Source organism: Motacilla alba, unplaced genomic scaffold, assembly GCF_015832195.1.
Source record: "Motacilla alba alba isolate MOTALB_02 unplaced genomic scaffold, Motacilla_alba_V1.0_pri HiC_scaffold_34, whole genome shotgun sequence".
Lineage (NCBI taxonomy): Eukaryota > Metazoa > Chordata > Aves > Passeriformes > Motacillidae > Motacilla > Motacilla alba.
In genome coordinates, this window is record NW_024037436.1 from 343,263 (window position 1) to 369,389 (window position 26,127).

Sequence of the window (26,127 nt, forward strand, 5' to 3'; positions counted from 1 at the left end):
TTTGGTACCACCTTAGCCTCAAAATTTGCCAGCTGATCCAGGTCCCTTTTGTCCCCAGTTTCCAGGAGAGGAAAAGAAGGAGGTCAGGATTCCAGGGGGTTTCTCTGTGCTGGGCAGCGGCAGCACCGGGCGCAGAGCTGCGGCACCGGGAGCACGGGCTGGGGCCTGTGGGGAGCTGCGGGGCCGGGCCGGGGCTGTGGGGCAGCCGGGGCTCAGCGCCGGGCGCTGCCTGACCCCACCAGCCCCGGGCAGGGCCGGCAGCGGCCCCCGGCCCCCAGGAGGCTGCGGGACGCCCCGGCCGCTGCCCGGCCCCGTGGAGCTGCCGGCCCTGCCCGCCGGGGGGGCCGCCTTTGGACACTGCGGCAGCACAGGCACCGGCTCTGCCACACGGGCTGTGGAGGGGACCCTGAGCACAAGGAGGACGACAAAGGAACAGCTGGGAAATGCGGATTGTACATGGAAGGATCAAGATTTTCTTTTAAGGATTTTGTTTGGGTCACTGGAGAAAGGAATGATTTTGCAGGAAGCTCAGCAGCTGTCAGAGGATGAGCACCCACAGGCACTGAGGGCGGCTGCAGGAGTGGCACAAGAAGGCCCCGGAGCAGTTGGGCACAAAGGCACAGCAGGGGAATGCAAGAAGGGAGCAGAAAAAGGCCAAGCTGAAGGCAAAGGCCATGGCAGAGCTCCTACAGCCCCCGAGGGATCAACCCCAGGGCCCAAGGGGGCCCCAGCACCCAGGGGACGGGCTCGGCCACAAGCACCTGGCAGAGGCATTGCCCTCCTCGGCAGGGCAGAGCCCACCCAAACAGCCCCTGGCAAGGAATCAGGGCTCCAGCTGCAGGGCACAGGGACACTGCAAGCACAGACAGCAGCACCCTCAGCACGAGCAAGTCCAGCCCTTGATGGACATGGATTGGCAGGGGTGTCACAGCTCCCATCACACCAGGGACCCACCACACTGGAGCCCTTGAGAACATTCAGGGTGGGTCTTGTTAGAAATATATTAAAATTCGTGCTCAAATAAATTATAACACTAAAGAGGTATATATACAATATATGAGTTAAAATCATGCTTCAGGGTTTAACACTGAAAGGGTACCTGGAATCCTAAAAATCCTACACAGGCATTGAGACATTGGTTTCCTCATCAGCTTGTAACCTCCACAGCTGTCCACTGAATAGAAACTTTAAGTAGCAAAGTAAAGGGGAACTTCTCCTATGGAAGTTCCAAGCAGGTCTCAGGACATCTGAGCTATCACCGGCCCTTAGTGATCATAGATAAACCAGAGATGATGTGGTTCCAGTAAGCTGTTTTGTGTGAATACCAAATTCCCGTAACCCAACTAGCATGTAAAAACAAGTTCCCGTAAAATGTAACTAGCATGTAAATGGGGATTCCCGTAACCTTCATTATACACGAATGAGTTCTCCGACCTGTAATGTGTATTCCGAAGCTGCATTGTCTAAGCGAGAGACAGAAGTCTACGGCCAACAGACAGAAAACAAGGGAACCACATCAATATTCCAGAGACTCTGGATTCGGCACTGTTTACCCATCTGATAGGATTCTCCAATGCCAGAGAAGCATCAGAATATTCGTCAACAAAGAAAAGGACAAAGGAAAAGTAGCTTTGGGCAGGAAAAGGAGTATAAAACCCGGACTCACTTGGACAGACTTTGTGAACTCACCAGTTCTGATGCGCCAGAGGGTCAGATCTGCGTTCACCCAGAGCCGAGACCTGGGCTCGGCTCTGCTCCTTTGATTCGCGGCTGGAAAAATGTACAATCCAATCTGCAAAATAAATTATATATTTTTTGCCCCATATTTGGCTCTTGCAAATTATTTAATTTGGCATAATTTGGCTATTTACCTATACCAGTCTGGATTGGGAGGAGGCCTTTGATGGACACAGGGGCCTCTCAATCCACTCTGTATCTTAGACCCAAGGGGGGGAAAAAAGCAAAAATATATTTGATTATTGGGGGAATAAGTGGGAAAGAGGAGAGGTTTTATTCAACCACTGTTAGCAGATGTGGGGGATGGGTTTGAAATGCATGAATTTTTATTTGCTCCTAATTGTGATTACCATTTACTTGGAAGGGATTATATCGCCAAAATGGGAACACAAAATTAATATTATAAAGGGTGACAGAGAGGCTAGTTCTATTGTACCAATGTGTCAAATGTCCGGCAAGGCCTATGCCAAAGTGAACCCTGAAGTGTGGGCAGCCCTAGGGAAAGAGGGAAAATTGTGTATGGAGCCTCTCCAAATTACTTTGAAGCAACCAGGACAAGTGGTCTCTAAAAGCTACACCCTGTTCCAAGGGAGGGAAGGACGGGGAATCAGACCCAGCGCAGGTCACCGCCCCACGGTCAGCTCAACCGGCGGAGCTGTGTGTGCTTGCAAGAGCCTGGCACTGAAATGCCCTGAGCAGGAAGGCTTCAATAGCTTCTGCTGACACCATGTCACCTAACAGGGGGGCAAAAGCAATTCTGACTGCTTCAGCAACCACTGCATCACTTATTAAGGTATTTCTGAAATAAACAATTTCAAGATAATGGATTGTGAAAGCAATAGACTCAGAAAGCAGAACTCATTTTACAGGAAGATCCTTCAGGGGTTGTGGCAGCTATGGGAATACAATGGGACCTCCAGAACCCCTGGCAACCCCCAGAGCTCAGCTCAGGGAGAAAGAATGAATGGGGAAAGAAAGAAACACCTTTGGAAGCTGGTGATAGAAACCAAGATGCCATGGGTACGGCTTTTGCCATTGGCTCTGGCAAGAAGAAGAGCCAGACCCAGAGCAGATATTCAATTATCTCCCTTGCAATTCACCTCTGGAATTCCTCACCCTGGTAATTCTCCACCTAGAGCAGGGTGCAGATAAGGGATGAACATTTAAGGCAGGCTGTGGCCAGAATCCTGTCTCCTGGGAAATCTCTCCCACAGGAAGCTGGGCTGGCACAGAGCCTGCCTTGGCACTTGGCTGCTCCCAACACCCAGCCAGGACATCGGCTCCTGCCTAAGGAGTGCAAAGCAGCAGCACTGGTGGCCAAGGGGCCCATGCCAAGCGTCCCTGAGGCCAGAAACAGCCGCCAGCACAGCTGAACACGGGGGGACCCCTCAGCCTGGGCTCAAGGGCTCCGAAGCCCAGGAGATTTGCACTTCCCGCCCGCAGCAGGAGGATGGGAGGCCGCCCCTGAGCCTGCACTGAAGGCAACGCAGCAGCAGCCAGGGCTCCAGAGCGGGCCAAGGCCCTGGGCCTGCCCACACATCCTCTGCTCAAATCCTCTGCCTGCCCACCCTCCTCTGGCATCTCCAGCCACTGGCGCCAATCCTTGCTGCCACTGCTGCAGCTTCAGGGCTTGCTGGGCCTGCACTCGCCACAGCTGCTGGGCAAGACAGCGGCACAATTCCACTCTGGGGCTCCCTGACACACACACTGGGCTGCCTGGCATTGCATTGCTGCAAAATATAACAAGGTTATGTCCTGGTTCAGGACAAATTTGGGAGAGAACCGCCAAGGTGCCCCTGTAGAAAAGCAGATTTTATTGGCCCCTCCCCACAACCGGTTAAGGAGAAAATACCTCCTTAGAGAAAAGTGGAAAAAAAAAGTTTATTTAACAAGAAAACCTCTTGCTGCTAAAAAAGAGATGATAAACTCAGAAAAGTCCCCTCCCCGGTTTGCAGCCTGGCTCACTCAGTCTCTTATCAGTCCCTCTGGTGCTGGAAATGCCGCGGCCCAGGCCCGGCCCGGTGGCCACAGGTGCGAGCTGCCGCTGCTCTGCTGGTGTTCAGGCCAGAGCAGGTTTAAACAGCTCCAAAGGAAAAGGAAAAAAACACCGACCAGGGAACTTCTCTGCCTCAGCTAGCTAAAACTAACTAAAACAAAGGAGAGCTCTGTCCACTGTCCGTCCATCTGCAGATAACACAGTGCAGGAGCAGGAATGTGGAGGAGTGAGTGCAGTGTCTGAAAACAAACTATGCGCTTCTTCTCTCCCCCGTTCAATCTCAGGACAAGTCTTAAAGGTGCAAAACTTATTATTCAGCATAAACAGAGCAAGACGATTTGGGATAAAAGCCTCATATAGTCAACCTAGGACAGGTTATTTCTTTTAAATCTTATATCTCTACTCAGCCTTGGTTTGCCTTTCCCTTGGGAAAAGAAATTTTAAAGGTTTCTTTTAAGGCATCTCACTCCACTCAATGGAGATGAGTTTAACATCTCCACAGACTGGGAACAGCCCAAAAGATACCCACAGAGATAAGGACCAGCAACAAAACAGCAACGCCCAGCAGCAAACAGCAACCAACAGCTACCCCAGACACTGCCCCCAGCACAGCTGGAGACACCTGGTCTGGAAAAGGCTGAGAAGGAAATCCAGGAGTCTGGACCTGATCAACACCAGAGGGGAAGGAACCCCAGTCTAGTAGGAAACAAAATACTCAACTTAGAAGCAATGAACATTAAACCAATGGATTTCTATGGGGTTTAGACCATATAAAGTTTAGGGAAAATCTAGTAAAAGCCGTGTGTGAGGAATAGGTCAAAATTCATAAGAAAATAAAATAGTATATTAGTATAATATAGTTATAGGAGTAGAAAATAATAGAAAGGTTAAGAAGTAGCTATAAAGAAATTAAGGGTCTGCTTTATCCCAGGAGACTTGTCCAGGCAAGTCCTCAACAGGCTAAGGAAAAAGCAGCCTGCAAGGGCTGGGAAACCTACTGTCAGACACATACCATACATAGCATGACCACATTTACATGTGAAGGGGGCAAAGTGGCACACAGTTTAGGCACAGAGGTTTTGGGAATCTTAACTAAGTAAAGAATTACGACAACACATCCTAGGATAATCCATTCAGGCCTGTAGTCTGTTTCTGGGAAATCCCTTAACATGTAAGAGATTTCCAGTAAGGGAGGGTTTGTGTATTGCAAATGTGGCTTTTCAAGTTCTGTCTAGCACAAGACAAGGAACCGATGAATTATTCCCGAGACATCAAGAGCTGGACCATCTTTCATCTGATAGCATTATCCTGGACTGGAGAAGCTTTTGGACTCACTTGATTAAGAAAAGGACAAAGGACATCCTGGCCAGCGGCAAGAAACAGAGTATAAGAACTGGACTTGGACACGGCTATGGCGTGCCGCTACCACTCTGGTGCATGCAGGGGCTCAGAGCTGTGTAAGCGTCACCCTGAGCCTAAGTCCTGGGCTAGACTCTGTCCGATTCGTGGCTGACCCAGATTTTTGTTATTTAAACGCGAAATAAATTTTATACTTTGTTATTTTGTCGTAATTTGGCTATTGCAAATTATTGATTTGATTTAATTGGCAACTACGTTTATAATATGTGTGTCGTGAAATGGTTTTCTCTGCATACCCGGGCTACGTCAGGATGAAATTATTTCTGTTGCATATCCTGGCCAGATCCAAGAAATACCTTGATTCTCTAACACTAAAGATTTGTTGAAGAGTTTAGACTCTTCCCACTGTTTCGGTAACAAGATTACAGCATTAGAATGTTTTTTCCTTAAGAATCCTACTTTTACAGCATCAGTAAGGTTTGGGCCAGGGGTGTCAGAATCCATTTTTATTCCTAAGAGAAGTAGAAGCTTCTTGGGTATGTGTGTGTGTGTCACAGTTAATAGAATACTGTTAAAAAAAAAGGCAGCAACAAAAAGCAGCAGGACATACCGAGGTACTGGGGGAGACAACGTGGGAGTCACTGGATTGCTGCCCTGGAAGAGAAGCTTCATTCCAGGCAGCCTGGAGGGGAACTTTAGAAATGCAAATTAACACTGCTGGGCCAAGGGTGGACAATGGACCCGGGTCTCTTGCCCGGGGCAGGAATTGGGCTGATTCCCTCTGCCCCTCACCCCAAGCTCTGCCTGCTTGCACAGATGGAATCTGCAAATAGAGAATGTTGTTAAAAACTTCACTAAAATAAGTGGGGAGGAATCATCCCTCTGCCACTTCAACATGTGTTGTCATTGTCTATGTCATATAGGGTGGATTAGAGCACTGGGGTGTTTTTGCTACCACAAGTTCAGGAAATCAGTAGAGGATCAAAGTATACGATGATTTAATCACAAAAAAGTGATCTTGGCTCCTGAGGGAGTGCCCAAAAATGGCAAAAATATTAACAGCCACCAGAACAAATCCTACAACACCATGGGACAGCCCCTGGGAACCCCAACGAATTCCTATCAGGAGCCACAGAACCCATTTATCATTTTAATGGCATCAGTATGTTATGAATGAGTGTCAAAATTCATATTTATTAGAATAGAGAAATAGATTCAGAATAATATAAAATAATAAAGTAAATAAATATTGAAGTAAAAAGGGATACAAGGAAAGTTACGTCTAGACATGTTCTCAAGGAAAAACCCAAGAAAAGTCAGTCTGCAGTAAAATACCAACACATACCATACCAATAGACTCCATTTACATGTTAAACCCAACAGGGACCCTTGGTTTCAAGATTGCAACCACACAGGGAATTACGCCATCAGCAGCACACCTGGATACTCCCGACTAAAAGGGGGAGAACACACTGTTTAGAATTTTAAAACAGTTCTGGGAAACCTCTCAGTTTGTAAAAGAGATGTCCAGTAAAAGCTGAGTATCGAAATTCAGAGTGATAACAAGGATATCTCTCTCGGGATGTGACTGTGTATTGTTAAGCTTAGTCCTGTCTAGCACAAGACCAGAAGCCGATGAATTATTCCCAAAGACATCGAGGACAGGACCACCTTCCATCAGATACCATTCTACTAGACTGGAGAAACCTTTAGAACTTGTTTGGTTATGAAAAGGACAATGGACTTCCTAGCCCGCGGCAAGAAAAATGGGATAAAAACCTGCGTGGAGGAGACTCGGTGTGCTCGCTGCACTCCGAAGCTGCCAGTGCTTGGAGCTGCTCAGCGCGTCACCCAGGGTCTATTCCCGGGCTAGACTCAGTCCAATCCGTGGCTTACCGAAATTTTGTCAATTTGAGCAAAATAAATTTTGTACTTTGTTTTTATATCATAATTTGGCTCTTGCAAATTATTGATAAAATTAAATTGTCAATTTCAACCATAACAAGTAGATTACAAGCTGTACTCAAAATAATCACCAACCAGACAGCGCCAGCTCCTGACCCTCCTGCCCACCAATCCACTGAAATGAGGAACACAACATTTCACCACGGGATGGGATCAGCTAACCTGTTAGCAGAAAAAGCAGGAGTTGGTGGAAAACTAAATTATTTAAATGGCTGTTTGCAAATAAATAACAAACCATAAGTCGTGAAACTGATGAAAAAGGAAATAAGAAAGCAGCTCATGTTCCTGCCCAAAAGTGGAAAGGATGGGAATGGAACATGGTTTCCTGGTTCCCTGGCAGACCACAGGTTAAACAAATGCTGTTTCTCCTCTCAGGTGCTACAGCAACTCTCATCTTTGTACCATGCTCCACACCTTGAGAGTGCAGCTCATTCAGCAGCTGAGCCAGGGGATGCAGGCGGCAGCCAGGCCTCCTGATCCAGAAACGGCTACAAAAGGACAGGGAATGAGGGCACCGAGAATAATCCCAAAACCAAAGAGGACTCAGGAAGAAAAAACAGAGTCAATGAGTGAATCTGCCTGGAGATAGACTTGTAGATAAGGAAGTAATGGGAGAAACCATCAGTTTCAGTAAATGTTACAAACTAACACGGACAGCTGCTCAGACGAAGTCTCGCTGAATTCCTGAACTTGGAGAACAACAAAGACTTCACAGAGCCATGAATATCGGCTGTTACATAAAAGTGGGGGCGCACATTAACGAGGACATGCAGCAGGCGCATCGGGAACTCTGAACCTTCCAAGTACCTCAGCCCGTGGGCAAAGGCAGAGGGAGAAGCGGCCGGGAAAAGGAGGATAAAAAGGAGGCTGCGGACTACAACACTGGCAGAGAGCGCACGGCAAATGCCCCACGGGCTCTCCCTCTGCTCAGCAATAAAGTCACTTTGCCAGGACTCCGCTGTCTCCTCGGGGCACAGAAACCTCCGGCGACGGCAATTTCCCCGCGCAGCCCCGGCCACGGGGCAGCCACCTCTGTCCTAGCCACAGCAACCGGGCCGAGCCAGCGCTGCTCCGGCAGCGGCTCCTGCCCAGGCAGCGGCGGGAAGGAGACCGCGGGCAGCCGCTCCCGCAGCGCCCTCAGCCCAGGGCCAGCACGGGCCGCACACGGCACAGCCAACCCGCCGCAGCCCCCTGCCGCCCCCTCGGCCCGCAGCCAGCCCCGAGCCCCCGCACAACCCAGCGCGGCTCCCACCTGCGCCGGGGCCGCCTCCGAGCTCCGCCGCCGCCTCCCCGCGCTCCGGCCGCTGCCGCCGCTCCCGGGCCCGCACAGACGCTCCGCCAATGGCGCCGCCGCTGCGCCACGCGCGCCCTCAGCCCGCCCCCGGGGCCCTGCTTCGCCCCGCCCCGCCAATCAGCGCGCCACAGCCACGACTGACGGCACCGGCGGCCAATCGCAGCCAGGGGCGGGCTCCGCGCACGGCACGGCCCCGCCCCGCGCTCGCAGCGCCCCCCGGGCTGCGTGAGGGCAAAGCCGGAGATGAGGAACAGCCCCGGAACGGGCCCGGGCCCGGGCCGGCGTTGAGCTGCCAACACAAACAAACTTCTCCGCAGCTCCCGCCACGCCTTTCCCGGCCCTGCGGCCCCGCTGCCTCCGGCTCAGCCGGGAGCCCTGGAGCCTCACTTCTCCTACCCCTAATTAGGAGCATCAGCGCATCGCTTCCATTTCCCCCAAAAAGGTAAAACTGCCCAAAGCCCCTGTGGATGAGTGGGGGAGGGCAGAGACTTCTGGCAGAAAATTCCCAGAATTGTTTCTCCTCATGGAAGAAAAAACCAACCAAATCGAACTGAATTGGGACCCCCCAGCAGCGCCTCTCTGCCGTCCCAGCTGAAGCCCTCGCTGGCTGCTCCAGGCTCAAGGGCAGACCGGGAGCTCTGGGAAGCGGTCCCGGCCTGGGGCGCAGCCCCCGGGGCAGCCCCACGGCCCCCACGGCAGCTCCAAGGCTCCTCCAGCCGGGATGGAACGTGGCAGCGGGAGCGGGGGAAGGGACGGGGCTGCCGGCGCCAGGGGAACGCGAGGGACACCGGGGACACTTCACAAGCATTTAATGCAAAAGATAAAAACATAAGAAAGGCACAAGCAACAACAACAGCATCACCATAGCACAGGGCCTCACGAGGACATGTCCCATTGGAGTGGGGTGACGCTGGCCCGATGCCGGGCATCCACCAGAGCCGCTTTTTCACTGTCCTCCACAGCCGGACAAAAGGGGAGACAAAATTTAACCAAGGAGTTGAGCTAAGGACTAGCAGAGTTCCCTCATCAAATATCGTTACTGTTTCTCCTTCTTTTCATGCTCCTGCGCCTCATTTTCCTCTGTCCCTCTTCCTCCTCTAGGTCTTTTTCCCCTCCTTCCTCTTCCATCCAGCCACAGCTTCAGAATGAGAAATCAGAATGACAAATCCCGGCTTGGGGGAAACCAGGGTGGGAGCACCTTGGAGTAGAGGTTCCTCCTGCCCAAGTTGATCTCTAGAAGTCAGCAGGAGTCTTGTGTCCATGAAAATCTCCACAACATCAAAATTGAGCCCAAAAATTCTCCCCGGAGCTCCCTATTGCTGATCTCTGCACTTTTGGGGTTCCAGAGGTTTTTTTTCCTTGGGATGATGGGAGGTCTAATGGCTCCAGGGGGTTCCCCATTCTCCGGCATCCTGCTTAGGGATGATCCAGGGGCTTTTGGGGGGTCCACGGGGTCCCTTCTCTGCTAAAGTTCTACTTTGAGATCCCAGGGTCCCAGGGGTCCCTCCTCTCCCGGCTGCACCCCGTTTCCAGCCAGCCAGGGGTCCCCCAGCTCTGGGATTGCCCCTCTCAGCTCTCCCCACGCCGGGGGTCCCAGGGGTTTTCCTCCTCTGCTCTCCCGGGGGTCCCCAGGACCAGTGTCCTCCCCCTGCCCATACTGGGCAATGGCCACGTGGACCCCCAAAGATTCCCCCAAGGGGCTCAGCTTTGGGGTCCTGCAAGATCCAAACCTACACACACACAGAAAAAAAACCTCCCAGGGACGCCAGACGATATTTGAGGTTAATTCCAAAATCTGCAAGCTCCAAACACACCCCAATTTAAAAAACCCTCTCAGGGACCCCCGATAGATTTGGGATGAGCTCCCCCTCCCCGCTCTCCTGCAGGATGAGGTAGGGGCGATGGTCCCGTGACCGGGGGAGCTGCAGCCACTGGAACCTCCTGTTTCTCCTTCTTTTCCTGCTCCTGCTCCTCCTTTTCCTCTCTCCCTCCTCCTTCTCCTTCCTTATCCCACCTCCTCCCCGGTTCCTGCCCTCTGTGTATTTAGAGTGGAGAGCCTTGCTTGTTTTTAGAACTAGAACAAAGATCCCAGATGGAACAAGGCTTGCTGGTTTTAGTCAGAAGTATCAGTGGCTAAAGGTCATGTTTCCTTTGCTTTGGTCCCGTCCTTGTTCCTCCTCAGTGCTCAGGCTGGGCTATGGGATGTCCTTGTTTGCTGCATTTTCCGAGTTCCTCTTGGATGCTTTGGGCAATAGGCTGTGCCCTGGCAGGGTTCTTTGTGCTCCTTTGTGACACAGGAGAACCTTCCAGGCGGTTTCTGTGTGAGCTGCTGCTGTGATGTCACAGGAACAGCGCCTTGTCCCCGTGGTGTCCCCGCTGCTGTGGGACACGGAGGCCTCAGTGTCCAGAGTGGCTCTGGGCTCCTTGCCGGAGGATCCTCCTGCCCGAGGCATTCTCAGCAGCCAGCCCAGGCCTGACGGGTGTCCTTCTGTGCTTGCAGGGCTACAGGCTGCAGACGTGTGCAGCGCAGCCAGAATGATCCAGCACATGGTTGCTGCAGCTTGCACCCTGTACTCTGTGGCTTATGCGGGGTATTTTTTAACCCACTTGGCACGTAAGTCGAGGCTTTCCCTCGGTGCAGCATCTGTGGCTTTGGCCTTGCTGTGTGCTCTCTGTTCTTCCTCTGGAGCTGAGCTGACTTTGGAACCAAATCCCCATGAAGACACCCCTGCTTTGGGAGAGCTCCTGCCAGCAGCTGCAGCTGGAAAAGGGGGTGTCTGCAGCCAGCGGGGCGTGCACAGCATTTGCAATGAGCCCTGGGGGGTTCTGTTCCCTCCAGCGGGGAGTCTGTGCCAGCAGAGCCTGGAACTCCCTCCCTTTGCTGCACCGGCCAAGAACTGACCCAGCCCAGTGTTTTGTGCTGTTCTCCTGCTTGCTGTGGGAAGGGACTGTGGCTCCTGGAGGGATGCTGTGAAAGCAAAATGCTCTCTCGGGGTTGCCTTGCTCTGTGGCTTTTCCCACCACAGGCAGTTTTTCTCCTGACAGCATCCGGTTCATGTTCCCTCTCCCGTTGCAGGGCACCTCATGTCTGGATCCCGAGCAGCTCCTCCTTTGGTGAGTGGGAAAGGAACCTCTGGTGTTTGGAATTGTGCAGCGAGTTGTCAGCTCGGCATGTGGCAGCCGAGTGCCAGCCTGGGAGGCTGCAGGAAAGTTCCTGTCAGTGTCTTTGCAGCAGCAGCAGCAGCCAAGGGATCCCTGTCAGATTTCTCCTTTTCTGCTGAAGAGCTTTTGAAGAGCTGCAGGTCTGCTTTTGCAGGCAGAGGATTGCTTGCTGGCTTTAGCCATGGTGGAATATCGAATTCCCAACAATAAGTGGCAATGGTGACTTTAGCCCAGTGTTAGTTGGAACAGCTCCCAACCCAATTTCTGCTTAGTGCAGCTGGATGTGCAGCTGAGGATAAATAAGGTGATAACTGAGATAGAACTTCCTGTCCCTCACGCTGCCGTCTGTCCACAGGGCACAAAAGCAGCATCAGCCCCTCCTGGGGCTCCCTCTGCTTCCAAAGAGGAGGCCAAAGAGGAGGGAGACAGCAGTGAGCTTCCCGCTGTTCAGGGGGACGATGGTGAACTTCCCTCAGTGCCAGGGGATGACAGTGAGCTTCCCGCTGTTCTGGGAGACGAGGGTGAACATCCCGCGGTGTGGGAATACAACGGCGAGGCTCCCGTGGTGTGGGACGAGGACAGTGGACATCTCCCGGTGTGGGACGAGGACAGTGGACATCTCCCAGTGTGGGACGAGGACGGTGGATGTCCCCTGGTGTGGGACCAGACAGGCCAAGCTCCCGAGGTGTGGGACGAGGATGATGGACATCTCCCGGTGTGGGATGAGGACAGAGGACATCCTGTGCCTTGGGAAGAGGAGAGTGAACATCTCCCAGCATGGGAAGTGGACAGTGAACATCCCCTGGCTTGGAAAGATGATGGCAAACCTGCAGCCTTTTGGGAAGAGGATGGAGAAGCTGCAGCGTTTTGGGAAGAGGATGGAGAAGCTCCCTCTGCTTGGGAAGAGGACACGGAACCTCCCTCCGCTGTGGGATCCTGGGCTGAACATTCTGACAGCAGCACAGCCCTGCAGCCAGAGGGGAGAGGGGAGTGGTGCCTGGTGCAGCTGAGTACGTCTGCTCTGTTCCCGTGTGCCCGAGCAGGGGGCTGTGTGTGTGTCTCGGCATCAGCTGCTCCCAGTGTTGCTCTGCAGCTGAATGTCACCGAGTCATTTATTGTCCTTCCCCAGCTGAGACCAAGGGGCTCAGGGCCCCAGGGAGTGGGGCTGCGTTCTGGCTCTGCTGCAAGGCGGGTCTCACTCTGGGAGGGAGCGTCTTCCACGTGGTTTCTTTCAGGGAACACCGTGAGCCAGGCGGAGCCTGCCCAGAAATACCTGGAAGTGGAGCAGATTGGCCAAGGGTAAGTGCCCGGCAGCTGCTTCTGCACAAGCAGGGCCAGGTGTTGTGCTGGTGCAAGATCAAGTGAGAAGCCAGGAGAGCTCCAAACACCTTCAGACACTGGGCTACCATCCTGCTGTCTCCCAGTCCTGATCAGAACTGATAACTGTGGTCAGAAGGCTCTGCCAAAGGCCCCTGAGGCTGGCAGTGTCCTGACCACAGCATGGAATACAACCTGGAAGATCTTCTGTGCCTGGAACTGCATTGCCTAAAAGAGCAACTCCCCATCTGGTGACTGTCAGAAAACAGTTCTCAAGAAGATTTCTTTCCAATATTTTCTTTCAAAAAAATATCCACTGGTCAGGATTATTTATCTAATAGTTTAGAATCAGAAACCAGAGACGAACTAATAAGTGCTCTATGCTAGCACAGGTAGTAGGCCCCATACATTCCGTAACAGACACAGAGCTGAGGCACTCTGGGGGAAAATGCATCCCCTGCCTGATGGCAGAGCCCTTGTGGAACCTGCAGGTCTTAGGCAGGAAATGGAAAAGGATGAAATGCATTCATTTCCAGTTCTTCAGACACCCATTCCTCACCTCAGGTTTTGAACTAAAGCAGTTCAGCGTGGACATTTGGGATTTGCTCCAGCCCAATTCCCTCGTGCTGGGTCTCAGTTTCCTCTCGCACACCTTGCGTGGCAGAGGGCTGGTGGCTGCTGCGCTGTTGTTGGAAGGGTCGATGCCCCCAGGTGTTTGTGACCGCTGCAGGCAGCAGAGATCTCCTGTCTGGGCTGGCTTTCACTGCCAGGGCCTAAAGCGCTGCTTCTTTCTTCTCTGCTGTTTTGTCTCCAGGGCTTTCGGAACCGTTTACAAAGGACTCGACAGGGCCACGGGAGGAGAGGTCAGTGTCAACACGCCCAGCACGTCTGGCAGCTCTCCAGGGCTTTCCCCTCTGCTGGGAGCTGTGGCTGGAGCTTTGGGGGCCAGCAGAGCTTTCCTGCCCAGGCTGCTGCTCTGGGGGCAGAGCAGTGCCAGCCTGCAGAGCACAGCTGGGACAGACTTGGTCCTTCTGAAGAGCCCAAAGGAATGAAAGGAGGGCAGCGGTGTCTGTCAGAGCAGGACACGCTGGCTTGGTCTTCATGTCTAAAAACGTGAATGCATCAGCTGCTGGAGACTGAGGCCCAATTTATCTTCACCCCAGCCTCGGACAGGAATACTATTTAGCAGTTTTTCCATCCTGCCTTTTGTCTTCAAAGGGTACCTCAAGGCCTAATTAGGGAGAGACCGTGCTTGGGCTCAATTTGGGGTTTTAGTCCTACTTCAGCTGTTGACAGAGAGAGAGGGAGAGAAATGAGAAGATGGATGTCCAGAGCAAAGCCCTCTCCTAAAGCCTGCAGTTGTGTTTGGGTCTGGTGTCAGTGACAGCCTGTGACAGGGATGACCTGAGCAATGGATGTGGGTGTTTGCTTTGTTGTGCAATCCCAAACAGAGCAGCTGCATCTGAAATCATGACCAAATCCCATAGAATTGCTAAAGGGTTCCTGGCTGTTTTGCTCTGTTTTCACAGAAGCAGAATTACTTCCTGCTTGCAAAATGTGTTTGAATAATAATAAGAGTGTTAAGGCCATTTGGGCAGACTGTAGGTGCAGAGAATGTTGTTAGAGCTTTGAAGCTGACAGCTGAGGGACCATTTCTGCAGAGCTTGCAAGGCCAAATGTCTCTGGCCATGTGTCCTGTGAGCAGCCCCCAGGGAGCAGAGCAGTGGGCTGTGGGAATGGCACTTGCTGAGCTCTGGTGTGCCATGCCAAGGCAGTTTGGCACAGCCCGGCTCCGTGGCTCCAAAAAGACTCGCTGCGTGTTTGCTGTGGCCTCCTGCCACAGACTGCTCCAGTTCAAGCTCTGCAGTGTCCCTTCAGGTGGCCATCAAGAAAATGAGTCTCAGAGGGCAGAACAGGGAACGAGCTGTCAATGAGATCCTGCTCCTGAAGGACAAGAAGAACCCCAACATTGTCAACTCTTTGGACAGGTGAGTGCCTCAGCTCTTATCCCGTGCATGGGCCCTGCGTTAACCTTTCCTGGCATCCTCAGTCTGTAGCCTGTTTTGAAAATGCCTGACCCAGCCATATCTCCCCAAAGCAACAGCCTGGCACTTCACTCCCTCCATGTGCTTTTGTTGCTTTGGTTTGGGTTTTCCTTCAAGCTGACCCTGTTTGCTGTGTCTTCCAACAAGTGCTGATGAACCACAGCAGAAATTATTTCCCTTGGCTTCTTCTTCCCAGCACTTTCCCATTGCTGCGGGTGCAAGGAAGACCAGGTTCTTCCTTCCAGAAATGCCTCATTTGCCCATTTTTCCATGGCCTTGCCTGTTTCTGAAGGGACTTCCTGACAGGTTTTCTGACTGCTTTTGTCCCAAGTGCTGCACGGCCTCCTCCCCTGGATAAGCCTGGCAGTTGTGTTGCCTTGTTCTGGAGGGAAGGGTGGATCTGATGAGTTCCGAAGCTGAACCAGCTGGGGGCAAGTGTTGTGGTTCCACATTGCTCTGGGCTGTTGCTAAACTGCATTTTTCACCTGCTTGCCATCTGAGGCCTCTCCTTTCTCACAGGTGTCTCCTTCTGCTTCAGACTGTGCAGATTCCAAGGGCTGTGCAGCCTGGCAGGAATGTCTCTCCATCTGATTCTGTCCTCATTGACAAGTGACCTGGAGACAAAACTCCACTCCAGGCTTTTCCATGGGGGAATTGAGCTCTGCACATTCATCTCCATGCCCTTGTTTTCCTCTTCCAGCTTCCTTGTTGATGGAGATCTCTGGCTGGTGATGGAATACATGGATGGAGGAACTTTGCAGGACGTTGTCAGACAGACACGCATGGCTGAAGGAGAGATGGCAGCTGTCAGTCGGGAGGTGAGGGATCCTGCTTGCCACTCCCCTGCCTTGGACACGATGGTCCTTCCAAACAGGTGTGAGAACAGGAGTGGCTCCATGCTCAGGCCTTTGTTTCTCTGTTGTTTTTATGAGCTGGAGAAGAAAGAGCCTCTGCAGTCAACGGCCTGCCAGCATCACTGCACTTCTACTCTGTTCTTGTTCTCTCTCCTGCTGGTGTGGTTCTCTCTGTCTGTTTTGCATCTGACTTGCTGTTCTCAGCTCTGCCTGGAGCCGTTTGCCTGGAGCTTGCGTGCACTGCACTCCTGGCCTGTCACAGCAAAGCTGCTGCTGGCAGAAATCTGACCTGTCCTTTCTGGTGTGATATATTCCGGCCATTGGTTTCTGCCCTTGTGTTTCTTGTTCTCTCTCAGTGTCTGCAGGGCCTGGATTTCCTCCATTCCAACCGGGTGATCCACAGGGATCTGAAGAGCTCCAACATCCTTCTGGGAATGGACGGCTCTGTCAGGCTGGGTGGGTGCTCCTGGCCAGGCACGGCGCTCCCGGGCTGCGGGTGTGGGGCTGCTTCCCAGGGACGGCCAGAGCCCCACAAGGGCTGCTGGGGGCACTGCCCGGCCCCTGCTGCCAGCTGAGAGCGGCTGCCCGTGCAGAGAGCTCAGGAGAGGAGCAGGGTGTCAGCAGTGCCTTTGCTCTGGCTCTGGCCCTTCCAGAGGGGCAGCAGTGGGAATCTGAAGCTTCAAGGGAATCTTGAAAAGCCACTGCCTGAAAGCTGAGGGTTCCTTGAAGGGCCCAGTTCCATCCTTCCTTGGCTACAGCCCTGAGGACTTTTCCAGCTGACTTCAGTACTGCATTCTCAGGCTGAGCGTGGGGAATCTTTGTGCTTGGTTTCCTCATTCCAGCTGCCTTTGACAGTGTTTGTTTCTGTCCTCAGCTGATTTTGGCCTCTACGCTCAGCTCAGCCCTGAGCAGGACCAGCGCAGCTCCATGGTGGGCACTGCTCACTGGATGGCCCCAGAGGTTGTGACCAGATGTCCTTATGGCCCCAAGGTGGACATCTGGTCCTTTGGCATTGTGACCATCGAGATGGTGGAAGGAGAACCTCCTTACTTCAGGGAAACGGGGGCCATGGTAAGAGGCAAATTCTCCAGGGGGTGCAGAGGCCTGTGAGCACAGGGGGACCCTGCACGGGGAGCAGCAGCTGGAGGTTTCTGCACGTGGGGAAGGGAATTCCCAGAGAACTGGAGGCTCACTACAGAGGAATATTCTACATCTCCAGCAACAATTTGCTTTGGGATTTACGTTGGTGCAGCTCTTCTGGCTGTGAGGATGAATTGAAAATGTGAAGCAAGTGCATCAGCTCTAATGTTATCTTGCAAGAAAACCCCAAATCAACCCCAAATCCCACCCCCAAACCCAACAAGATTTCTGCAGGAGTTTCTAATAGATGTTTTGCAAGATGATCTCCCTCCTGATTCTTCTCATTGGGAAACTTGTCGAAAACATGAAGATGACTGTTTAACATCCCATGGTCTAACATATTTCTTTCCTAGTCCAGGCTACTTTATCCATGTCACCAAGCCTGAGCTTTTAGCACGACAAACCTCCTGTTTCTTGCCTGGCAGTTTCTGGGCTGGGGCATCAGGAATGCATTTCCTTGAGTGTCAGTGGCACTGCAGAGATGCACTTGATGTAAGAATCCTCTGAAATAACACAATCAGACCACACTAACTCCTGAAAATGGCCTGTAAAGCTGGTGTCCATATTTGGAGAAGCAAAATGTGCTATTTCTGATGGAGGTTCCTACTCACAAAGCCAGCCAATGAAACTGGCTCTCAAGGCGAGATCATTTGGATGTTGCAATGGCTGTGGCAGCAGCAGGGTTTGGGTTTGTTGGTTGGCATAGAAGCATGAGCTCTGAGCAGCATCTGTGCCAGGGAGGAAAGTGCCCCTGGAGCTGGGGCTGAGGAGCCGGGGTCGATGTGAGCACGTGTGGGTGTGAAGGAAGCTGGCAGAGCGCTGCGTTTGCTTTCCCTGCAGGCCCGCGCTCTGATCCGGCAGAACGGGACCCCGCAGCTGCAGGAGCCCAGGCGCCTGTCGGCTCTGCTGCGGGACTTCCTCGAGTGCAGCCTGGAGCCGGACGAGGAGCGGCGCTGGTCGGCCCAGGAGCTGCTGCAGGTGAATGCCAAGGGCTGCAGCGGAAGCAGCAGCGCCAGGGAGGGGTTTTCTTGTGGGGCGCCCTCCGATAGGCGCCAGTCTCGCTGCTTTCCACACGCAAAGCAAGCAGAATCCTCGCCTGCTTTGGCTTGGCAGGCTCCTCTCGAGGCCATCTGGACCTGGTGCCTCACAGCGAGCAGGGACATCTTCAAGCAGGTCAGGGGGCTCAGAGCCCTGCCTGACCTGAGCTTGGATGTTTCCAGGCAGGAGGCACCTCCTGCATCTCTGGGCACCCTCTGTCAGTGTTTCCCCACTCTCCTGGTTAAAAAATTCTTCCATAGATCGAATCTGAGCCTGCTTCCCTCTCCTGAGCTTCAAGCCATTTCCCTTTGTCCTGTTGCAACAGAGCCTGTGAGGAGCTTGACTCTGGAAAGTAACAGTTCATTTATTTCTTTTTTATCCTTTGGCAGCACCCATTTTTATCATCAGCCAAGCCTCTCTCCAGCCTGACCCCTCTGATCACTGCAGCAAAGCAACTGAGGGAGCAGCGGAGGAGATGAAGCACCTGAGGACAGCTTTTAGTTACAGTAGTTAGGACAGCTAGTTAGTTATGGTAATTAGCACTGCTAGTTGGTTACGGTAGTTAGTTCAGCCCGTTTGTTATAGTTCTTATGTCAGCCTGTTTGTTATGGCAGTTTTTTGAATAAAACCTCTCTTAAACCTGAGCTCCCTTGCCATGTCCCTTCCTTCTCCCCCTGTGGCTCAGCTGCCCGGAGCAATGTGAGGGGAGAGCGGGCCCAGGCTGGCCCAGAGCTGAGCCCCAGCAGAGCCCTGGCAGAGCCCAGAGCAGCCTCGGCATCTGCAGAGTCAGCCTGGAAGGAGGCACTTGGAGCCTTCTCGGCTGCACCCGACTCTTGGCTACAAACTGAGTGTGCTGCAAAATGCCACCGGTTCTGCAGGAGGCCAGAAGGGGCCCGGGGAAGGCCCAAGTGCTCCATGCAAGGGAAAAACCTCCCCTGGGTTTGTGATAAATAACTATGTGGTGTTGGCTTTTGCTATTATTTATTGACTTTTGCAAATTATTCTTAATCACAACGATTTTGATATAGCACAGTTTGTTATTGCCGTGGGTCTTCTGGGCAGTCTGGACTTGGTGAAGTGAAGGAGAGATCTTGACTCCATTTCAGAAGGCTGGTTTATTATATTATGATATATATTACATTAAAAAAGACCACACTATAACTATACTACAAAGAACAGAGAGAAAAGAATCATTAGAAGGCGAGACAGGAATAGAAAGGAATGAATAACAAAGTTCTGTGACTCCTAGAGAGTCTGAGAACTGCTGCCTCCTTGATTGGCTACTAAGTAGAAACATCCCACATTTACAGGAAGTACCTGCTGCATTCCACAGTAGCAGATAACAAATTGTTTACACTTGAAGCTGAGGCCCTTCATCTTCTCAGGAGAAGAAAATCCTAGTAAAGGGATTTTCATAAACTATCACAACCACAGTTTGTAATCCCTTTTAACTGCTTTTGCTAGAGCAGAATTTGTTCAGCTTTTTGTGAGCAGTGCCCTGGCCCCTGTGCAGCTCATATCCTCAGAACATCATTTACGGATGGTAATTTAGTTTGTGGACAGTGTGAAAAACATACATTATAGTTTTGGCTTTTGCAAAATATGGAAGTGGATGCCATGTGTTGTGCATTAGAATGTTATCTTCTGCTGAAGTAGCTGTAGTTTGAAATAATAACTAATGCCTTTTTTTTTAACTAACTGACAATAATAACTCAGAGATATTTGTGAAATAGCTAATGTAGAGTTAAAGTACTTGTGGAAATAGCTAAAACCGTCTGCATGGTCAGAGAACATTTCAGGAAGGAATGTGATGAGGACCCCTGCCACTGACCCTTCCACTGTCAATAACTGTCGCCTGCTGCAACCACAGATCAGGGGGCCCTTGTGAGGAAGTGACACACAACCCTCCAAACAACAATCCACGATTCCTGCACATACTCTAAAAAGGCAGGTGTGGGGTCAAACTAACCTAAGGAATTCCTGGAACATGTAAATAAGTTCAAAGAAAAGTTTGAATATGTATTATTCTTATGAATATGTATTTGACCAATGCAGTGGAAAAAGTAGATAAGAAGAGTTGCTATGGTTAACCGGTGTGCCTCTGGCCATCACCAAGCACCCAGCACTGTTACTGATTTGTCCCTTATTATCCTTTCAAAAATTCTAAAGAGTGATGCTCATTTCTCACAAAACCCAAGCTGCTCACCCCTTGTTGCTCCCCCAAGCCAGGATTTGTCAATCCTAAATTTTGTCTGGATTAAATAGAAGGAGGCTGTGAAGAAAAGGAAAATGCACTGGTGTGGAGGCCCAGGGGTCAACTGTCAGAGTCTCAATCCCCCACCTGTGGAGGACTGGTCCCAAATAAGAAGAATAGATTTCCAGGTTATGGTGAGAAGCTTGCTTCTGCCATAGATCTTTGCAGGCACATGCTGATTCATGTAAAGTTATGTTACCCCATTGGCCCATTGCCTAATTACCCTGGTTCAATCCCTCTTACCCATCTTCGGTTAGTCCCTAGAATGTTCTCCTCTCTCTGTCCCTCCACTGGCCCTGGTTTACTGCATTCCTCCACCCCTGTTTCCCTATTTGCTGACCCAACCCTTAACCCCTCCTTTGCACCATTTCCCCCCATATCCATTGGACCCTGACCCTCAGCTCCAGCCTCACTACCCCATATAAAAACCCCTGTGCCCTCAGCTTGCCCCCTGTCTTTGTCCCTGGACCCTGTTCAGCTCTGTGCCCTGTTCCTGTACCAATGAACCCAGTTTGCTGCAGATCATACAAACGCCCATGCTGCCTGCTTTGTCAGCTTTATAAAGCAGCCGTGAGCTTGGGGCTCCTGAGCGCCGGACGCTCCAAGGGCCTCGGCAGCGCCAGGACGCTCCAGACTGGTGTTATAAATAAGAAGCTTGACTAGGCCAATATTCAAGCAGTAACCAATTTATTAATTAATGTGGTAAAGTATGAGCAAAACAGCGCTGGGTACAGTGGGGGAAGTTTTCCCTCCAACTGCACACCGATGGTTGTGGCGTACAGGTATTTATAGGGGTACACATAAGCTTTTCTCAGCAGTTTCTATTCCCGATTTTTACGTCAAAATTCTATACACTATTGTGAGTTAGTTTTTCTCAGGATGTACCCCAGAAAGGAGTATCCCCAGATGGTGGGGTCCGACTTCCGAAAGAAGAAAGAGGCCTCCCAGCTGGTGCGGTCCGGACTCCAGATGTGGGTCCACCTTTTAATTACAAAGACTATAAATCTTGTAACAGTGATGTCCAGCTTCCCTTGGTCGAAGCCATCAATCCTTGGGTTGATGTCCATCTTCCTTTCTTAAGCCGCTTTTTACTGTTTTGCTAAGGTGTTGAGATAAGCATATTTCCTTTACATATATTCTAAACTTATATTTTCAAAGCTCCTTACTACAAGCAATATTCTAAAATTATACTTCAAAAGGTTATTATTGCAAAGCTGTTAAATGCTTAGCTACGTGCAGAAAGTTCCTGTCCAGCAGCAACATCCTTAAATTCAGATGCTATAACAGTTAATTGCAAACAAAGGATAAGTTCAAAGGCCTTCTTCCATGCTTTACTACCTCAGTTATTTTATTAGAATTCATCCTCTAATTGTCCCATGATCAGTTTCCACACATATCACAATCACAAGCACACACGCTGCCTGTATGTACCTGACACGAAACACAGCTTTGTATCTCACACTGGGACAGCCAGGCAGGTGAGGAGGAAGTCAGAGCCCCTTTCCCTCTCTCCTGCTCCATCTCCCAGCCCAGCATCCCATATGAGGAGGGGCTGCAAATCCAGCCCAGGGAGCTGTGAGGAGGTAAGAGCCTCCCTGTGCTGGGAAGGGCATGGGGAATGTTAGAAGAGCTTCAGGCAGAGCTCAGCCGATTATTGGCGCTTCCAAAGATGGCAGTGCTTGTAGTTATGATATTTTATGAAAATCCCTTTGCTAGGATTTTCTTCTCCTGAGAAGCTGAGAGGGCCTCAGCTTCAAGTGTAAACAATTTGTTATCTGCTGCTGTGGAATGCAGCAGGTGCTTTCTCGATTGGTCAGTGTGGGATGTTTCTACTTGGTGGCCAATTGAGGAGGCAGCAGTTCTCGGACTCTCTGGGAGTCACAGAACTTTGTTATTCATTCCTTTCTATTCCTGTCTCGCCTTCTGATGAATCTTTCTCTCTGTTCTTTGTAGTACAGTTATAGTGTGGTCTTTTTTAATGTAATATATATCATAATATAATAAACCAGCCTTCTGAAATGGAGTCAAGATCTCTCCTTCCCTCCACCAAGTCCTAACTGCCCTGAAGACCACTGCATCAAATGGTGACCCCAGACATGGCATCAAGTGCTGGATGCAGAGATCTCCCTGCAGATCCAGGGGGATGCAGAGATGCCCCTGCAGCCCCTGGAGGAGCCACGCTGGAGCACGGGGGTGCCTGAGAGGAGGCTGTGACCCCGTGGCCAGAGGGGCCCCGCTGGAGCAGCCTGTCCTGGAAGGACTGACCCCGTGGCACAGTGACCCACGCTGCAGCAGTAGGAGGGGGGCTGTGCCCCATGGGATGGACTCAGGCTGGAGAAGCTCCTGGAGGAGTCTGCGGTGGGAGAGAGAAAGTGCCTCCCTGAGCAGAGGGAGAAGCCCCGGGGGATGAAGTGAGCATGGCCCCACTCCCTGTCTGCGGCACTGCCGGGGTAGGAGGTGCAGCTGGAAGGAGGGAGGCGTGGGGGAAAGCTGGATTTGAGGGTCTTCATTGATTCTTGTTATCCTGGTCAAAGTTTTTGGAGTTTTCTGCCAGAAATCTCTGCCCTCCCCTACTCATCCACAGGGGCTTTGGGCAGTTTTCCCTTTTTGGGGGAAATGGAAGCGATGCGCTGATGCTCCTGATTAGGGGTAGGAGAAGTGAGGCTCCAGGGCTCCCCGCTGAGCCGGAGGCAGCGGGGCCGCAGGGCCGGGAAAGGCGTGGCGGGAGCTGCGGAGAAGTTTGTTTGTGTTGGCAGCTCAACGCCGGCCCGGGCCCGGGCCCGTTCCGGGGCTGTTCCTCATCTCCGGCTTTGCCCTCACGCAGCCCGGGGGGCGCTGCGAGCGCGGGGCGGGGCTGTGCCGTGCGCGGAGCCCGCCCCTGGCTGCGATTGGCCGCCGGTGCCGTCAGTCGTGGGTGTGGCGCGCTGATTGGCGGGGCGGGGCGAAGCAGGGCCCCGGGGGCGGGCTGAGGGCGCGCGTGGCGCAGCGGCGGCGCCATTGGCGGAGCGTCTGTGCGGGCCCGGGAGCGGCGGCAGCGGCCGGAGCGCGGGGAGGCGGCGGCGGAGCTCGGAGGCGGCCCCGGCGCAGGTGGGAGCCGCGCTGGGTTGTGCGGGGGCTCGGGGCTGGCTGCGGGCCGAGGGGGCGGCAGGGGGCTGCGGCGGGTTGGCTGTGCCGTGTGCGGCCCGTGCTGGCCCTGGGCTGAGGGCGCTGCGGGAGCGGCTGCCCGCGGTCTCCTTCCCGCCGCTGCCTGGGCAGGAGCCGCTGCCGGAGCAGCGCTGGCTCGGCCCGGTTGCTGTGGCTGGGACAGAGGTGGCTGCCCCGTGGCCGGGGCTGCGCGGGGAAATTGCCGTCGCCGGAGGTTTCTGTGCCCCGAGGAGACAGCGGAGTCCTGGCAAAGTGACTTTATTGCTGAGCAGAGGGAGAGCCCGTGGGGCATTTGCCGTGCGCTCTCTGCCAGAGTTGTAGTCCGCAGCCTCCTTTTTATCCTCATTCTCCCGGCCGCTTCTCCTCTGCCTTTGCCCACGGGCTGAGGTATTTGGAAGGTTCAGAGTTCCCGATGTGCCTGCTGCATGTCCTCGTTAATGTGCGCCCCCACTTTTGTGTAACAGCCGATATTCATGGCTCTGTGAAGGCTTTGTTCTTCTCCAAGTTCAGGAATTTAGCGAGACTTTGTCTGAGCAGCTGTCCGTGTTAGTTTGTAACATTTACTGAAACTGATGGTTTCTCCCATTACTTCCTTATCTACAAGTCCCTGACTCTATCTCCAGGCAGATTCACTCACTGACTCTGTTTTTTCTTCCTGAGTTCTCTTTGGTTTTGGGATTATTCTCGGTGCCCTCATTCCCTGTCCTTTTGTAGCCGTTTCTGGATCAGGAGGCCTGGCTGCCACCTGCACCCCCTGGCTCAGCTGCTGAATGAGCTGCACTCTCAAGGTGTGGAGCATGGTACAAAGATGAGAGTTGCTGTAGCACCTGAGAGGAGAAACAGCATTGGTTTAACCCATGGTCTGCCAGGGAACCAGGAAACCATGTTCCATTCCCATCCTTTCCACTTTTGGGCAGGAACATGAGCTGCTTTCTTATTTCCTTTTTCATCTGTTTCACCACTTATCATTTGTGATTTATTTGCAAACAGCCATTTAAATAATTTAGTTTTCCACCAACTCCTGCTTTTTCTGCTAACAGGTTAGCTGATCCCATCCCGTGGTGAAATGTTGTGTTCCTCATTTCAGTGGATTGGTGGGCAGGAAGGTCAGGAGCTGGAGCAATCTGGTTGGTGATTATTTGGAGGACAGCTTGTAATCTACTGATGCCATTAAAATGATAGATGGGTTCTGTGGCTCCTGATAGGAATTGGTTCAGGTGTCCACGGGCTGGTCCATGGTGTTGTAGGATTTTTTCTGGTGGCCTTTCAGCTTTTCCCCATTTTTGGCACTCCTTCAGGAGCCAGGGCTGCCTCAATTGACTGATTTTCTCTAATTTAAACATCACACACTTGGACTCCCAACTGCTTTCCTGAATTTGTGGTAGCAAAAGCCACAGTGCTGTAATCCCCCGTATATAACATGGACAGAGACAGCTGATCTTGGAGTGGGCAGAGGGATGGTTCCTCCCCACTTATTTTAGTTAAGTTTTCACAACATTCTGCATTTGCTGTTTCCCTTTGCAGCTGAACCCATTTCTGCTGCAGAGTCAGATCTCCTCACCATGGGCTGTGCCTTGAGCTGTGCAAATTCCATCTGTGCAAGCAGGCAGAGCTTGGGGTGAGGGCCAGAGGGAATCAGCCCAATTCCTGCCCCAGGCAAGAGACCCAGGTCCATTGTCCACCCTTTGCCCAGCAGTGTTAATTTGCATTCCTGAAGTTCCTATCCTGGCTGCCTGGAATGAAGCTTCTCTTCCAGGGCAGTAATTTGGTGAGTCCCATGTTCCTTCCCTCCCACACCTCCCGTTGCTTGTTTTTTTTGGTGCTTCTTTTTTTTTTTTTTTTTTTTTTTTTAAACAATATGCTATGAACTGTTTATGAGATCAAGAGTCTCCTTTATATGTTTTCTAGTCTTTCAAAATGCAGCCTGATGATGAGCACCAAAAAATTCAGACCAAACTTTTGCCTTCCCTAAGAGACAGGCACACACATACTGTAGCCATGATATTTTATGAACATCCTTTTGTCAGGATTTTCTCCTGAGAAGCTGAGAGGGCCTCTGGAACAAATGTAAACAAATTGTTATCTGCTGGTGTGGAATGCAGCCGGTGCTTTCTTGATTGGTCCTTGTTGGATGTTTCTATTTAGTGGCCAATCAAGAAAGCAGCAGCTCTCAGACTCTCTGAGAGTCACAAGCCTTTGTTGTTCATTCCTTTCTATTCCTGTCTCAGCCTTCTGATGATCTCTTTCTGTTCATTTTAGTGTAGCTTTAGTGTGGGTTTTTTTAATGTAATATATATCATAATACAATAAACCAGCCTTCTGAAAAATGGAGTCAAGATTCCCAGTCTCTTCTCCCAAGTCCTGGCTGCCCTGAAGACCCCCACAACATACCCAAAGAGCCTCTATTTCTCTTAAGAATAAGAACTAATACTGACACCCCCTGGCCCAAACCTAACTGACCATATAAAAGTAGGATTATTAAGAAAAAAACATTCTAATGATGTAATCCTCTCACTGACATAACGGGAAGAGCCAAAACTTTCCAACATTTTAGTGTTAGACAATCAAGGCATTACTTGATTGTGGCCAGGATGTGCAACACAAATCATTTCATCCACACACATCCCGGGTGTGCACAGAAAATCATTCCATGACACCTGGGTTTTACTGGATGAAATAAGATTTGAAAGAAATAACCTTGTTATATTTTGCAGCAGTGCAATGCCAGGCAGCCCAGTGTGTGAGTGTCAGGGAGCCCCAGAGTGGAATTGTGCCGCTGTCTTGCCCAGCAGCTGTGGCGAGTGCAGGCCCAGCAAGCCCTG

The 26,127-nt window shown here is 51.8% G+C and overlaps 2 protein-coding genes across 2 annotated transcripts in view; one reads left to right on the forward strand and one right to left on the reverse strand.

Annotated features, from left to right (window-relative positions):
• The window catches only part of LOC119696597 (zinc finger protein OZF-like), a 216,142-nt gene that overhangs the window by 101,503 nt on the left and 88,512 nt on the right, over positions 1-26,127 (reverse strand). The window lies entirely within an intron of this gene.
• LOC119696536 (serine/threonine-protein kinase PAK 3-like) lies at positions 8,399-18,530 on the forward strand. The gene is made up of 12 exons (XM_038126279.1): positions 8,399-8,576; positions 10,852-10,965; positions 11,428-11,465; positions 11,869-12,523; positions 12,749-12,812; positions 13,645-13,693; positions 14,709-14,818; positions 15,576-15,693; positions 16,086-16,185; positions 16,604-16,800; positions 17,710-17,847; positions 18,297-18,530. The coding sequence occupies exons 1-12, from the start codon at positions 8,399-8,401 to the stop codon at positions 18,384-18,386; spliced, it is 1,851 nt and encodes a 616-aa protein (XP_037982207.1). The 3' UTR covers positions 18,387-18,530.